The 15,919-nt window shown below is 39.9% G+C and overlaps 1 protein-coding gene across 12 annotated transcripts in view; it reads right to left on the bottom strand.

Annotated features, from left to right (window-relative positions):
- LOC125463397 (collagen alpha-1(VII) chain) overlaps window positions 1-15,919 on the bottom strand; it is a 377,348-nt gene that overhangs the window by 297,796 nt on the left and 63,633 nt on the right. For all 12 annotated transcript variants that reach the window (XM_059654498.1, XM_059654507.1, XM_059654500.1 and 9 more), the window contains exons 8-14: window positions 14,811-14,940; window positions 13,897-14,013; window positions 11,456-11,611; window positions 9,181-9,297; window positions 6,035-6,181; window positions 4,180-4,299; window positions 2,926-3,084 (exon numbers count right to left, since the gene is read on the bottom strand). In XM_059654498.1, the coding sequence (XP_059510481.1) occupies window positions 2,926-3,084; window positions 4,180-4,299; window positions 6,035-6,181; window positions 9,181-9,297; window positions 11,456-11,611; window positions 13,897-14,013; window positions 14,811-14,940 (946 nt within the window). The remainder of the gene's footprint in view (window positions 1-2,925; window positions 3,085-4,179; window positions 4,300-6,034; window positions 6,182-9,180; window positions 9,298-11,455; window positions 11,612-13,896; window positions 14,014-14,810; window positions 14,941-15,919) is intronic.

The following is a 15,919-nucleotide window of genomic DNA, read 5'->3' as shown; positions in this document are numbered from 1 at the left end:
ACAGTGATCTTCAACACAGTAAATATAAGTCTCAAACGTAGTGCAGCAGAGAGGTAAAGATGGGCAGTTTTACGAAAAAGAGAGGGAAATTAGGCAGGAGTCATAAGCAAGCCAAATACAAAGCCTAATGGTCAAATTCAGAGCAAAATGGGACAGGACAGGTTGGAAATCATCTAACTGCCTTCACATTTATATCTCTCATGTAGATTGATAGAGAGAGTAAGTCAATAGACACATTGCTTAAAAATATGATACCACGACGTAAGAATACGCATTCAGCTAAAAAAGTTAAGAAGGCTACAATTTAGATCAAATTTTTGGTTTGGTTGAGACAGCTTTATACAGGAAGCAAATGCCATCAAGAACCGACATTTCTATGAATGAAACACACTCTCGGCTTTAATGTGGCAAAGGGTCATATGTCTGTGCTGCTTGCTGCCAACGTCAGTGGAAACTTAAAGCTTAATCCTGTAGTGGAGTACCACTCTGCCAATTGTGTTGAAAGGTCACCATAAGTCTACTTTAGGTGTCTATTTAGGTCAAGAAAAAGGGATTGGATGACGGGGCAAATTTTTTCTGACCTTACTGTTGATGTTTTGGAAAATGTTTTTAGACGGTACTGCAGGAAAACAAATGCATCAAGACTCTTCTCATCCGGGAAAACATGCCAAGCCATCCTCCCACCATTGGTGAGCTTTTTGAAAACATCAAAGTGCTATTTCTACCCCAAAACATAACCTCTTTCCTTCAACCCAGGGACCAGGGTGCAATAGCAGCGTTTAAAGCTTATTATTTAAGATGTATATTTAAGAGGCTGAGTGCAGCCACTGAGGGGGATAAGGACAGTGTTCTTCAATGTTAGGAGAGCTTTAACATCAAGAATGCAATTGACATTATCACGGAGGCCTGCGGTGATGTCAGTAAGGATTGCTTGCATCAGTTTGACGGAAGCTTCTCCTAGAATTTTTTCAAGATTTTAAACCTTTGATCCATCAGAGGATCTCCCAAGAATCAAAGAACATTGTGTTGATCTTGCAAAGCAAGCTTAATTTGAAGAAGTGGTATCTCTGAAGAAGAGTGAGGATATTGAAGAGCTGCTTACGTCCCACTGTGAAGACATCTCTACAGCTGATCTACAACAAAGTGGAAGTGGAAGCTGGAGATGAAGAAGATGAAGTCCAGAAAGCAGCATCACGTTTTGTCTTCTATCCTGAGGGAAATTGAGAAGCTCTTACAGGACAACGATTAAATTGCAGAACACAGCAGGGTGGCGGTTCGTGGAATAAGATCTTATTTGGCATCCTGTGAGCAGCTTCTTCAGGAAAGAAGAAAAAGGGAAAAGCATCAAAAACTGGATGTCCTTTTTAAGCTAATCCCTAAGAAACAGTCAGAAGACAATGAACCACAGCCATCCACTTCTGGATTAACTATTTTTTGCCCTAACCCTGCAACCACAACTACACCTGAAGGTAGTAATGATGATAATGACGACGACCTTCAGTCCCTGCATTAACGACAGAGCAATCTCAAAATCTCCTCCCCCATCAAGTCATCTTAACACTTTTTCAAGATAAGGAGTTAAATTTACTTTTATTTCATTATTAGATATGAATTAAATGTTTATTCAAACTGTGATGTACTTTCTGCTAAGCTTTTCAATGATTTTTGAATGATTCTGAGTGAGTTTATTGATGGTCCATCCCTAACCCTGTTTTCCCCAAATGCCCTGTTATTTCTATAGTGTGATTTTCTGTAATGCAATGTTGCATAGGAACGCAATTATCACATTATAGCAGAACCGACTGTAATCTTCAAAAAAGCCAGCACATGGGTCAAGCAGCCTCCTACAGAACTGTTTTATGTTTCTAGGGCATTGACTGATGTAGGAAATAAGTAATTCATTATGATGTTTTTGTGGCAGGATCTGAGGGAGATCATTAGATCAGAGTATCTGCAGCAACTGAATAGCAACTCTCGTAGCTACTACTTGATCTGAAGTAGTCAATAACTACATTTGGAAATTGTTTCAATTTTCAGAGTTACCATTTATAGTCTCTACAGAAAGGATAATATTTTCATGACATTTGAAATTATCTCTCCATTTCATGTTATCATGAAAACAGATCATAACACAAATCTCTTATGGATATTTTGACCTACCAAATTCAACATCTGTCTCAAAATACCTGCAAGGATTACATTGAATCCCAGGAGGAAACAAGGAATATTACACCGAAAGAACATCGAGGCATTTAGACAGCAACACTTCAGAACGAGAGACACCATTTAAATAATGTACCTGTGATCTCTCACGGGCTGTTCCCAGACTGCCAACTCAATCAGTTGAAAGAAAGGTAGTCCTGGATGAAAGATATGTTTGTGCTTTACTCTTCCAGGAGTGTATAAGAAAAGGGATTATAACTAACTGCAATCCTTTTCTTGGTATGTCCAAGTGTCAATGTTCTGGAGGACTAGCATACTAGTAAGGTAGTTGTAGTTTAAAGTTCCATTGTGCTGAAGTAAGCCATGAAGTGGCAACTGAGAATGTTCACTAGACAGCTGTGTGTGTAGATAAGAAGAAACAGTGGAGCAGGGTCGGCAGTTAGTGTGGCAGGTTTCATAAGATGCAGTGAGAAAAATCACTAGGCGTCACAGGGAGAAACCTCCATGAGATTCAACAAATTAACAACAAATAAACAGAAATAAAACTGAACTGGGAAAACGTTTCCTCAAGAGAAGGGGTTAACCTTGTTGTGGCTATTTATGGAAAAAGTTGCATAAGAAGGGAGGCAGCTCTTCCCTCCTCATTCTGGAGAATAACCATGGGGTGGTATCCCTTCTAGACTGATAGCAACTCTGGACCAACCCCGGTCATAACAGTGTTAATCTTAATGCTGTCAGAAAATATTGCACAAAGCCACTCACTTGTTTTCACAGTTGCTGTCATCCCAGGGCCCACAACAGAACCAAAGACCACGTAAAGGGATAAGACATATTCTGTATTGGAAACCAGATTTTTGAGTTGATGTGATGTTGTGCTACTGTTCAGAGCTACTTGACGGGGTCGGTCACTCCCAATGAACTCTGCAAACAAGGCAAAGTGACGTTAAAGAAATTCTAAAAAAGAAACTATAAAAGAAATACAATGGAAATGCTTTGGGCTCAGATGATTTTTTACTTTAGTTATTCTCAGAATGTAGTCAATCTTGGAAAGATTGAATGTATTGGCCATCCATTGTAGCTTAGACACGGTAATGGTGGTGGCCATCTCCTGTACCTCTGTAGTCCTTGTGCTCACAAGGTGTCCCCACAATAATGTGGACTTTTTAAAACTATTGGGCAGGCCACTAAGCATTAACTACAAAGTGTGGTCAAAAGTCACATGTCTACTAAACAAGGTGGAGGGGGCAATAAGAGATCTCTTGATGACTGTTTTTAACTGTTTTTGTTGTTTCCCTCATTAGGGTTGCGGGGTCATGGAGGGTGGAGGTTCCTTTATCACTCAATGATCTCTGTAAAAACTCTAGGTTTTAAGTATGGTCACGGTACAACAAGATAATTTTATACACCATGAACAAGTTAATTTGTTTCTTACAATATTAGGGAGAATTGGTGAACTGGTTGGTGCAACTTTGTCCTTTGGATTCTCTGACAAAATATCCTCCCAATGTGATGTCACTGAGAAGGAGAGATTAGTTCAGGGAAAATGGAACGTGTGCCTCACTGCTCTGCCCTCTTATATATTACTAGTTAAGTGGACATGAGATTGTAGTGATTAAAGCACTGAGTTAGCAAATCCCACTATGGTACCTCGTGAAATTTAGTTCATAAGTTGTGGACCAGCAATAGAAAAAGATTACTATAAAACTTGTTAAGCTGTGTCAAAAGCCCAACCAGTTCATTAAGTCCTCCATTATCGTGAAATCTTCAATCCCCCAGCTTGTTTAGCCTACCTATGACTCATAGGGCCCTTGTGACACAGTGGTAGTCTTCCTACTTCTGAGCTAGTAACTCCTGGTTTGAGTCGCATTTGTTTCAGAATTAAGTGATCACTTGGCTGGTTAATCAAAAATATCCATACGTGACTCTTGTCTTGTGATTCTTACTTAGCAAGTCAACAACAATTGCAACACTTGTAACTCTCTCCTTTATCTCAATTTGCAATAATGAGTCAAGTACCTGGTGTGGGCCCCCATGCTAATCTATATCCTGTAGCACCTTGGACAGCATTCCACGTGATGACAGCACCGCTCGTAGTGATGGACGATGCTCGCAGAATGTGGACAGAACTTGTTGCCACTGGAAAAACATACATGTCAATATCATTCAAGGTGTTTCTGAAAAATAACGTAAATGAGTGTAGTTCTTTATTGTTCATTAGTAACTATCTCTTCTGGGAAACCAATGGCAACAGCTTACACTTACAAGCATGGTAAAACATCCCTAGATGCTTACTAGAGGCATAATTCTGAAATAAATGAACACCAAGCCATAGAAAGGGATTCTAGATTATGTGGGTAACCAATGGTTTGGTTAATGATGTGGATTTTAAGAATGGTCTCAAAGCTGCTTTGAATTTAAGATTGCAATTCTTAAATGGCTGAAGGTATGGCTATCAATGGTAGGGTAAGGGGAGAGCAGGGTGACAAGGCGGACTGTTGCACAAATGGTTAACTTGGAGGATCTACAGCATTTGAATGAAGAGAGTATTGAAGGGCTGGAGGAGATATGGTGAAGTCTATAAGTCAAACACACAGAAGAATTGGGTGATTAGACGACAATGGAGGTCATATATAGAAAGATAATAGAAACTTTCCCTCTCAAAACATGACTCCTAGCCATAGTGTAATTTCATTGGCATCAGTACCTTCCAGCACCATCCCAACGTTAGAAATGTTTAAACTTAGCAGGTATCACATAACCTTGACTTTGGGGAGCAGCACAATTAATCCCAAATTCTTCACCTGGTGCACACACACACACTCTCAACAGGTTTTGCAGGACAGTGATCAGGTCACTTTTCTCCAGCCTTACTCAGTGGGTAGTGGGAAGCAGGATATACATTTTCCCTGTGAGGTCTCCGGTACAGATCAACTAACACAGCATGGAGTAGATCTCGAATCTGGAATCTATCTCGTCTGGGTATTTCAGCAGCAAAATTCTGGGTCTTAAATATGGACATGGTACAACAAGATAATTTTCTGATCTCATGTTTTACTCTCTCACGTCCAAGATGAAGACCCAATGTGATCCATCCTTAAAAATGAATTTCCAAAAGCTAGAGCTGGTGTTTCTTTTTATTTTTGGCTCGGACACTTCATATTACAGAATCCCCAGTCTTGGAGACATGAGGAAACTATGAGGAAGTTGCCAGTATTGCTATGTACCGGTTCACCAGATAGGTGTGTCTCTTGTCAACTGGAGTACATTTGGCAACTGAGTCCAAGAAATAAATCTTATTCCAAGAAACACTGACATGAAAATCTTGCAAGAATTCTAGCACAAGCTAGTGACACACACTTTGGACACATACTGCTTCGGATTCTTTGCCCAGTCTAACAATACCAACAACCTGTAATTATATTCTGGGCTTTAACACAGAAAAATGTGCTTCACAGGAATATCAACCAAAACCTGATAGTGATCCATGTAAGAAATGTTAAGGTAGGTAAAAGGAAGTTGATTTAACCACACTCTTAAAGAGAGAAGCAGAGAGGTTTTTTTTGTTTTAGGGGGAACATCTGGAGCTTCAGGAATTGGCACCTGAATGGGGGAGCAAGTAAATTTAGGAATGTGGAAGAGGCTAGAATTGGACAAATACAGATATCTCGGAGAATTATAGGACTGGGGGAGGCTATGGAGACCAGGAGGGCTGAACTGAGGTCATGAAAGGATTTGAAAACAAAGAAAAGAATTTTTAAGTCATGGCGTTGCAGGAACTGGCTGCCAGCCAGGAAGTACATGAGTAATCACAACTACTGCACACTGTTAATATTGGTTTGTGGGCTAACAGATGTCAAAACAAAACACTTACAAGTCACGATCTTCCCAGAGACCACTGGACCTTCTATATTGCCAAATATTGGGTTGATAGTAACAGTGTATTCAGTACCAGCCTGCAGACCTCGGATCATGTAGAAGTGGTAGGCTTCACCTAAATTGACATTCTGCAGGTCTCCCTCTGTTGATTAAAAAAAAAACCATGGTTATCAAAATTCTCCTCTTTGATAGTCAGTAGGCTTGAAGGATCACTGGAACTTGTTTCTTTCACTCCCCAACTAAATATTATTGTGTCAACAAAGTACATCTCTGAAACAATCCATGAACTTTGTTACCAAACCCTTCCTTCACTGCTAAGCTATCAATCTTCTATTATTGAGAGAAAGATTAGAAAAACCATGCTTTCTAAATTGTAGAATGCTCCTACAGACTAAATTAATTAAACGCATGAGTCACGTGGATTCTGTTCAAAAATAATCTCCATGCTTGGGCCCTAATGGTTTGATACTTGTTTAAAATGTTTTATAGAAATATATTAAAATTATACAATTTAATGTATTTTTGTTTAGATAATCAAATTGTCCACTTGGCCCACCTTCAACATCGAGGGCTTGTAATAGGTTCGAGAATCCTAACACTTGAGTGTATTTTCTGTATTTATTGACTACTTTGTTCTAGATGTATACAGCTCCGGCCTTATCTCCTAATGGTTTATTATCTCACCAAGATGACACCAAAGACGATCAGTTTTTAAAAACAGAACAGAACTGTAAATACTGGAAATCTGAAACAAACCAGAAATTGCTGGAGAAACTCAGCAGGTCTGGCAGCATCAATGGAGAGAAAACAGAGCTAACATTTTGAGCCCGGTGACTCTTCTTCAGTTTTGAAGTTCTTGACCTCCATCCCTTTTCTATGGTTGTAACTGTTCTGTAACTTGGAATGTATTAGCTCTCTTTTTCTATATATAGGTCACCTTAGGGCCACATGTGTCTTCAAAATTCTGACTGTCTTGGCAATCTTCAATGCCATTTGCTTCTGTTGTATGTTTGTTCCTGGGCAACCGTATAATTCCTTATCTATGTGCTGGAGAGTGATGACTCAACCAGTTTATCTAAGAGAGATACAGGATCCCTTAAGCATCCTCTACCCCTTTGTTATGTTCGTGAAGGCACATGAAATTGGATACTTGACCTTGTTGGATATGAGCCATATTCTTCAGGTAGGCTAATCTTTGAATATACAAGAGTAGTCAGTGCAAACTAATACTAGCATAATGGAGGGCTTTAATTCCTTAACTTTAAAGGAGTCTGCTCAAGAATCTGCATAAGTCAGTAAATATATGAATCCTGTGTTATAGCAAAATATGGTAATATCAATTGACACAGATAGATTACAAGGAATGGAATCACTTCAATTAAATACAAATAGTGAGAGGCTTCAAATGAGCTACCAATTTGCAATTAGCAATGGCTGAGTGGTATTATGATTAGACTATTAATTCTGAGATTCAGGTAACCTTCTGGAGACCAGGGTCTGCATTCTGCCATGATGCTGGAATTTGAATTCAATAACAATCTGGAATTAAGGGTCTAATGATGACCACGAAACTGTTGTTGATTGTCTGAAAAACCCTCTGGTTCATTCATGTCCTTTAGGGTAGGAAACTGCCATACTTGCCTGGCCCAGCCTGCATGTGACAGAGCCACAGCAATATGGATGTCCCTTAACTACTCTCTGGGCAATTAAGGACGGACAATAAATGCATGCATGGCCAGCAATGCCTGCATTCATGAATGAATAAAATAAATCACCAGTTTTATATTATTGCACAACAATCAAAATTGCCTAAATTTGTTTCTCATTTTCCCATAAGGTGCAACTTCCAGCCAAGAGATTATTGGCTGACAATGGCTTAATGTTCTATAAATCTGAGACTGCAGCTCCCAGAAACACTTCAGAACACATGATACTCATCATCCACTAATTAAGTTAATGAACAGAACCTTTCTTGAAACAGCTCACTGGTCCATCTCAAATTGCTTCCTTAGTTGTAACAAATTGAACCAACCCATTAGTAGGAGGAGTAGAGCTCTTTCCCAGCACTGTAGATCAGTGGGTTTCACCGTGGGTGTCATGAAAACTGTCCCAAATGTGCTATGAAATTTTGAATGATGATGTACAAACTTTGTATTGTGCTCTGATCCATTGAATTTCAGTTATGTATCCGTTCAACAATGAAATAAAAATTATACTTTCAAAAATATTGTCACAAATATGAAATATCATCTCTGAAATTCAGACCCTGAACTGAGTGCAGTGGAACAGATTAAAGGGTCATGAATAATTAGAAATATTTGAGGTGAGCAGATTTTGAAAATGCGTCAATGCTTGCAGTCAAAAAGTGTGCATTTTGTTCTGGTGGTTATGAACCGTTAATGCATTTTATCCTTTTTTAGCTCTTTTCATCACTATGTTGCAAGTCTCTTTGATAAAATCAGTACCATAGTAAATGCAAGTAAATGTGACATTTATGGATGATCGATTCATAATGGGTGTACCATGGAGTTGTTTGTCTCTTTGAAGAGTGCTATGTTATGGAAAAGGTTTGGAATGCGAATGTATATCCTGGATTGGCTTGAAGGCAAGGAGAGAAGGAAATCCGGCATGGCAATCTCCATCACGGAATGAAATGTGGTGTTTACAAATCAAGTGTCAAAGAATATTTATTCAAATTTTTATATAGGTACAATGAGGCAGTTGAACTCAAAAAATGCTGGAAAAAGTCAACAAGTCTGGCGGCATCTGTAGGACTTCAGAAGGGTCTGGTGTCGGGTCACTGAAGAATGGTCAGCAAAGAAGGCATCTTCACGTTCTGAAAAAGGCTCATTGAACCCAAAAAGCTAACTCTGCTTTCTCTCCACAGATGCTGCCAGATATGCTACAGTTTTCAGCAATTTCTGATTTTGTTTCTGATTTCCAGCATCTGCAGTCCTTTTGGTTTTTGTTTAACTCAAGAATTGTTATCCTGTTGATGTCAGCTAATTGACCATTCACAAAACACTGGACCTGGGATCTTAGGGGACTTTCATTCATTTTCGTATGGGAGTTACAGGCTCAAATCTATAAAATAATGCAATATACTTTGCAAACTGGGATATACATTTAAAGGAACAGTACCAGATGATCCCCATGTAAGTCTGTAGCCAGATGCGCCTTTAACCGGTAGCCACCTTGCCTGTATGGTATCTGTCGTAATATTCTCCAAAAGTAGTTTCTTCACTGCCGTGAGTTTCACTGTTTGAAAATAAAGGTATTTTTAAAATATAAACTCCTACCCGAATACAAACACACAAACTATTCTCTAGTGGGGCAGCACAGTGACACAGAGGTCAGCACTGCTGTCTCACAGCGCCAGGGAAATGGGAGTTTAATTCCAGCCTCGGGCAACTGTCTGTGTGGAGTTTGCACATTCTCCCTGTGTCCACATGAGTTTCTCCAGGTGCTTCAGATTCCTCCCATAGTCAAAAGATGTGCAGCTTAGGTGGATTGGTCATGCTAAATTGCCCCAAAGTGTCCAGGGTTAGGTGGATCAGCAGTGGGAAATGCAGGGTTACAGGGATAGGGTCAGAGGGTTGGGATGCTTTACACAGGGGCAGTATGGACTTGATGGGCAGAATGGTCTACTTCTACACTGTAGGGATTCTATGTTAGCCATCTTTACTTAGCACTAAAGCACTTTCAAATGACATTAGCAATAGCTCATTTTTTTGAGTCTGAAGGCTGTAGATGCAAACACCAAACCAGAAGCTTGAGCACATAATTTATGTTAACACTTCAAAGCAATGCTGAAAAATACTATACTGTCGGTAGTGCTGTATTTTGGATAAGACATTATCCTTTCATGTGGGCATAAATTTTCCGTAGCTCCATTCAAAATGCATGGGATTCTCCCTCATGCCATGTCATGAAGACACGGGAAGAATGTACAAACTCCACACAGATACTCACCTGATGCTGGAATTGAACTTGGGTCCCTGGTGCTGTGAGGTAGCAGGGCTAACCACTGAGCCACTGTGCCACTGCCATGTGACTTCAATAGTATTTCATTAGCAGTAAAACACTTCAGGTCAATCAGTGCATTTTTTTTTCTTTTTATCCAGGTACTTTTCCACAGGGCAGGATTGACTGCCACGAGGAGTCATAGTTTTAAGGTGTTAGGAGGAAGGTATCGAGGAGACGTCAGAGGGAGGTTCTTCACCCGGAGAGTTATGAGCGCATGGAATAGTTTACCAGTGGTAGTCGTGGAAGCAGAGTCATTCGTGACATTTAAGTGACTGCTGGACATGCACATGGACAGCAGTGAATTGAGGGGAATGTAATTTGGTTAGGTTATTTTAGTTTTGGATTAGGATTATTCCACGGCACAACATCATGGGCCGAAGGGCCTGTACTGTGCTGTACTTTTCTATGTTCTATATAACTTGTCCTTCAACACAACCATGGGGAGATGGGCAGGGCAGCAGATCTAAAAGTGGAGACTTTGGGCTGAAACGATGCTCTGTGGCACAAGTAATAAATGAACAGAGGTACTTGTATGAAATCATATTTCATATTATAATTTGGAGGTTTTGCAGCTCTGATTTTGGGCTGGTGGGGAGTGGGTTGTGCAGCATCAATCTCTAAGTCAGTCTAAAATTTCTGTAAGAGGTTGAATAAGCTGAGCTCAGTGTCAGCTCCCCATTTGTCTTTATCATCCAGGATGATTACACAAAATCCTCCAGATCAGTGCAACAAATTGCCAGCAATAGAATTTATGCTGCACTGATAAATTCCATCAGAAAGATATCTGGATAAATATTTGACTGGGAAATGGTTGTATTTCATAGAAATAGAAACGACCCAATATTGAATTCAATGTGCGTGGAGAGTATCTGGGACTCACCACCTTTGATTAGTGGAAATGGTAGTGTCAATAGAAATGGTGAGAAGTTGATCACCTCATTTAGGGACCACAAAGTATTAAACAGGAAGCTTTTGTTTCGATAGCTGAAGAACTATTTTAGAGTGTGATATAGAAAGAAGATAACCCAAGTTCAAATATCTTATTAACGTAGAAGAATTCAGCACCATCATTAACCCCAAATCTATCTGGCTGGTAAATTCTTTGTACTGCAGATTAGAATCATAGAAATTATTGGGAACCAACCTTGTTTAACTGAAAAAATGAATTCATATTTAAATCTCCCTAAACTAAATATCAACTGTTTGCTAGTCATGAAGCTCAAGGCGTCATTTCAAAGATATGTTCACATTGTTCAACAAATTGTGTGTAGAAGCTGGCTAATTTTAGATAGGTATGAGTTCACTTACAATAGTGGTGCATTTAACATAGGAGACAGGTCACTCAAACTTCAATGCTCTTTTTGCAGTTAGTATTTATAATTGTCCTTACATGTTCTGCCAGTGGTGGATACAGGATCACTGGGGCCCTCAGGATACACAGCGTAGATGCTGATGGTGTAGACCTGGTCTTCCTCCAGGTTGTCTATCAAGTGAAAGGAGACATCTCCTTTGATATTCTGTTCATAGGCCAGCCCAGGTCTGTTGACTGAATGAAAAATGGTTTTAATACCATGAAGTAGCTATTATGAGCCCCAGTTACACTTCGCGTCTCACCTCAATTCAAGGATTACTGTCACTCTGATGAAGGGATGTGAAATCCATTTTGTTGTCAGGAGCTCATTGACACCTTGGCCATATTACATTTGCTACTGAGAAGTTTTGCACTTTGTTGAAAATATTGTGAAAATTTATTTCATTCTTGGCGGTCTCAACATACAGTTTGTAAAACTAATATGATGCACGATGCATTCTCTGGAGGCATTATGTTAACTCCAGTAACATGATTACTGAGACTGAGTCTTTATCTGAGAACAATTATTAGACTTATCCAAAGAAGAACTAAGTGCATTACAACTCTATCACAGACATTAGGATAGTCCAAACTTAAGTTGGTTGACTGACTGACTTCCTGATGGATTACATGGGTTAAATTCCCACACCAGCTGAGGTTACAGTGAAGGACTCTCCTTCTCAACCTCACCTCGCATGTGAGGTGTGGTGACCCACAGGTTAAACCACCACCAGTCAGTTCACTCCAGTGAGAGAGCAGCCCTTTGATCTGGAAAGGCTATGGTGACTTTGCCTTGTATGGGCTCTTGTAGAGCAGTGAATAGTGTCCTTACCTCCAGGCAATAAGATCCAGGTTCAAATCCCACCTGAAGCCTGTCATAAATGCCTGAACATGTTGATTAGTAATATCTTTAAATCTGTGCCGGCTGTAACAAACAGCAGCAGCTATTCAAGATGGAGCTGATGCTTCTAAAACATTATTCTTAGTTAACACTCTTAAAAAGGTGGAGGCTTGCCTTTTTTATTCAATCATGAAATGTAGACATTGCTGGCTGGGCCTGCATTTATTGATAATCCATTATTCCCTTGGAATTAAGTGGTGAGCTGCCTTCTTGAACAGTTACAGCTGTTAAAGTGCAGGAATACCTACAGTGCTGTTCAAAAGGGGAGTTTCTGGATTTTGACCCACTGACAGGAAAGCAACAGCAACCGAACCAATGGCCTGTGGCTTGGAGTGGAACTTATAAGTGGCGCTGTTCCCATGCATCCCCTGCCCTTGTCCTTCCAGAAGGTAGATCTTGTGGGTTTGAAGGATGCTGTGAGGGAGAGCCTAGGTGAGTTACAACAGTAGACCTTAAAGAAGGTACACACTGCTGCCACCGTATATCAATGATGAAGGGAGTGAATACTGAAAGTGGAGGATGGGGTGCTAAATAAGCAGTTGGATTTTCATGGAGCATCTTAAGTATCCTTGAGCTGCACTCATCCAGGAAAATGGAAAGTATTCCATCACACTCCTGATTAGTGCGTGTAGACAGTGTTCAGAATTTGGGCAGACAAGAAGGGAGGTAATTGTCAAAGACTTGCTAGCCTCTGACAAGATCTCATAATCACCAGTATTTCCATGACTGGTATAATTCAGTTTGTGATCAATGGCAACCCCCAGGATATTGATCAGAGATTCATGCGATATGCAAAGGTGCTCACTCATTAATCTAAACGTAAACCCTTGAGCTTAATCTCTAATCATGCTGTATTTGCCCAAGGGAGGGGGTGGTGTAGTGTGCAGTGGGTCCTTGGAGAGGGACATTGTAATTAGCTTCACTGATAGTGGACTGAGGAAGTGAACAGTCAAGCAACATGTGTATGTGTTGCCAGCACCAGGATGTGGCTCAGCTATGATGACCCACACCATCAAGTTGTCTACTGATACTCACTAATTAGCCTGACACCTTTGTGATTTTGCTCTTTAAAGGAACACTGTGAAAACATCAACTGAAGCACAGTTTTGCCAAAGAGCCAATGGAGCAGCACTGAACTAACATTTTCACAGCTGGCTATTTGTGACAGACTGCTGGACTGATCATGCCCGAAAACCATAATGTCACTGAAAGGCTGCCAGCCTATTTTTTCAATAAAGTTGACAAAAAATCAGTAGCCTTTTCTGTTGACCCTTCCAGTCCTAATCACTTTTTGAATTCTTCTCAACAGTCCATGGTGATTACAAAGCTTGATATTACCGCTTTGACCAGCAATTGTAAGTTAGATTGGTTGAACGGAAGGAAATAGTCTTTGCTGTCACTGTTTGACGTTTAATAAGGGATTCTGATAATTATCCATTGCTAAGCAAAGTGTCACTGTCTGGATTTATTTTTCAAACTACAACTAAAAGATGAATTTGACTATCCATTACTTATTGTTCATTTACAGAATGCAGCTGTTGACCTCAAATTGGAGATACAGTTTTCTTTTGAATCTTACTTCTTGGTATATAGATCTTGTAACCCACTAATGGTCCTAAAGGAAGAGTCCAGGCCACCTTCAGACGAAATAATCCTTTCTCAGTCACTCGGAAGTTAATCACGCGTGGCAGGGCACCTACAATATACCAGGAAGAAAAGAATTGACCATCATATGTAATTATCTAGAGACAATACGTACAATTGTCAACAATTACCGTACATGATTTTAGTTAACTGTTTCCAGTTACACGACATAGCTTATGTGATTGTCAAGTTTTTTTTTGCATACCTTAACAACTGTCAGTTGTTACTCAACGTTACTTCTTGATCTCACTCCTGAATTGCCTGGTTCGAATTTTAAAAGTAATATAAGAGAGATTTGCATTTATACAGCAAACATCTTGACCACCAGATGTTGCAATGCACTTTACAGCCTGGAATGAATGTTCTGGGATCATTGACATTCATCCAGGCAGCCAGTTGCAGACTTAGTTTAACACCAGATCTGAAAGGCAGCACCTCAGTACTCCCAGATAACAAGGTGTAGAGCTGGATGAATATAGCAGGCCAAGCAGCATCAGAGGAGCAGGAAATCTGATGTTTCGGGCCTTGACCCTTCTTCAGACATTTCAGACACTTCAGAAATGTCAGTGTTCCTGCTCCTTTGACGCTGCTTGGCCTGCTGTGTTCATCCAACTCTACACCTTGTTATCCCAGATTCTCCAGCATCTGCAGTTCCTGCTACCTCAGTACTCCCACTGTCTTGCACTGGGAATGGTCAGCCTTGATCTTTGTGCTCAAACTTTGGAATGGGATTTTAACCCAGAAACTCGTGGTTCAGAGGCAACAGTGCTAATAACTAAGATACAACTGACAAGATGGTCTCCTGTTAAACTATCTACCCCTTTCATTAGTTTAGGTATATTTTCTTACTTGTTTTTCCATTGACAGTTGCGAGATCTCCAATCATGTCAGAATACACAGCAACCACGGTGAAAGAGTACTCTGTGCTGGGTTTTAGGTTTGTCACAAGTATTGTATGCTCATTGCCATCTATAACAATCTGTCATGAAAAAACAAGAAGTAAGCTCCGTAGATAATTCATACGTAGAACATTGGTTTTAACAAAATAAAAGGTTTCGGAGTTTAGATAGTAGGCTAAATGTTCGCAGTTGTAAGGTCGAAAGGACAAAGATAGGAATTACAGTACATCAGGAAGAACAGCTGGAGTTGACCCCAAACTTTTAAATTCAGCAGATTTGGTGAATATTACAGGAATCTCATAGAAAGAACAAACAGATGTTTTAGAGAGTTGTACTTTCAACAGAGTGCGATACCAGAGGTTGGAAAACTTCAGTATGACCTGATGTGAGATTAGGATAGTTCAGTTTGAGAACACATCATGTAAAGTAGATAAGAAATAGGAGAAGGAGTAGGTCACAGGGCCCCTTAATCCTTAAACCCCCATTTCATAACATCAGGGTTGATCCTATATCTCACTCTCCTGCTTCACCTCCATATTCCTTATATTCAAAACTCTACCCATTTCAAACTGGAATACACATAGTGACTGAGCATTCACAGTTCTCTGAATACAGAATTCCAAAGAATTACAACTCTCTGAGTGAAGACATCTCTCCTCCTCCCAGTTCTAAACAGTTTATCTTGAAACTGCCCTGTCTCCCTCACCAACATCATTTCTCATTATGGTCTTTAAGTCATTTATTTTCAGGGCTGGTCCCATCTCATCCTTAATCATTTTGTTTGTGTTTTTGACACATCAAGCACTCAAGAGTTACTTCCATCTTGGTCATCATGCAATCACATGTCCATAATGCTTAGAACAAACTCATTTATCTCCATCAATTCACCTGACCTTCTTGCAAATATTCATGCATTCAGATAAAGAGCTTTTAATCTTAACAATGTACCATTTTCTACATAATTTGACCTTATCTTCTGATGCACCATTACTTTAAATGCTCTGCCTTTCTGTCACACTCTGATTAATTTTACCCAAAGTGCTCTGCTGTTTGTGAAAT

This window comes from Stegostoma tigrinum, chromosome 25 (genome assembly GCF_030684315.1).
Source record: "Stegostoma tigrinum isolate sSteTig4 chromosome 25, sSteTig4.hap1, whole genome shotgun sequence".
Classification (NCBI taxonomy): domain Eukaryota; kingdom Metazoa; phylum Chordata; class Chondrichthyes; order Orectolobiformes; family Stegostomatidae; genus Stegostoma; species Stegostoma tigrinum.
This window is presented reverse-complemented; position numbering and strand designations above follow the sequence as displayed.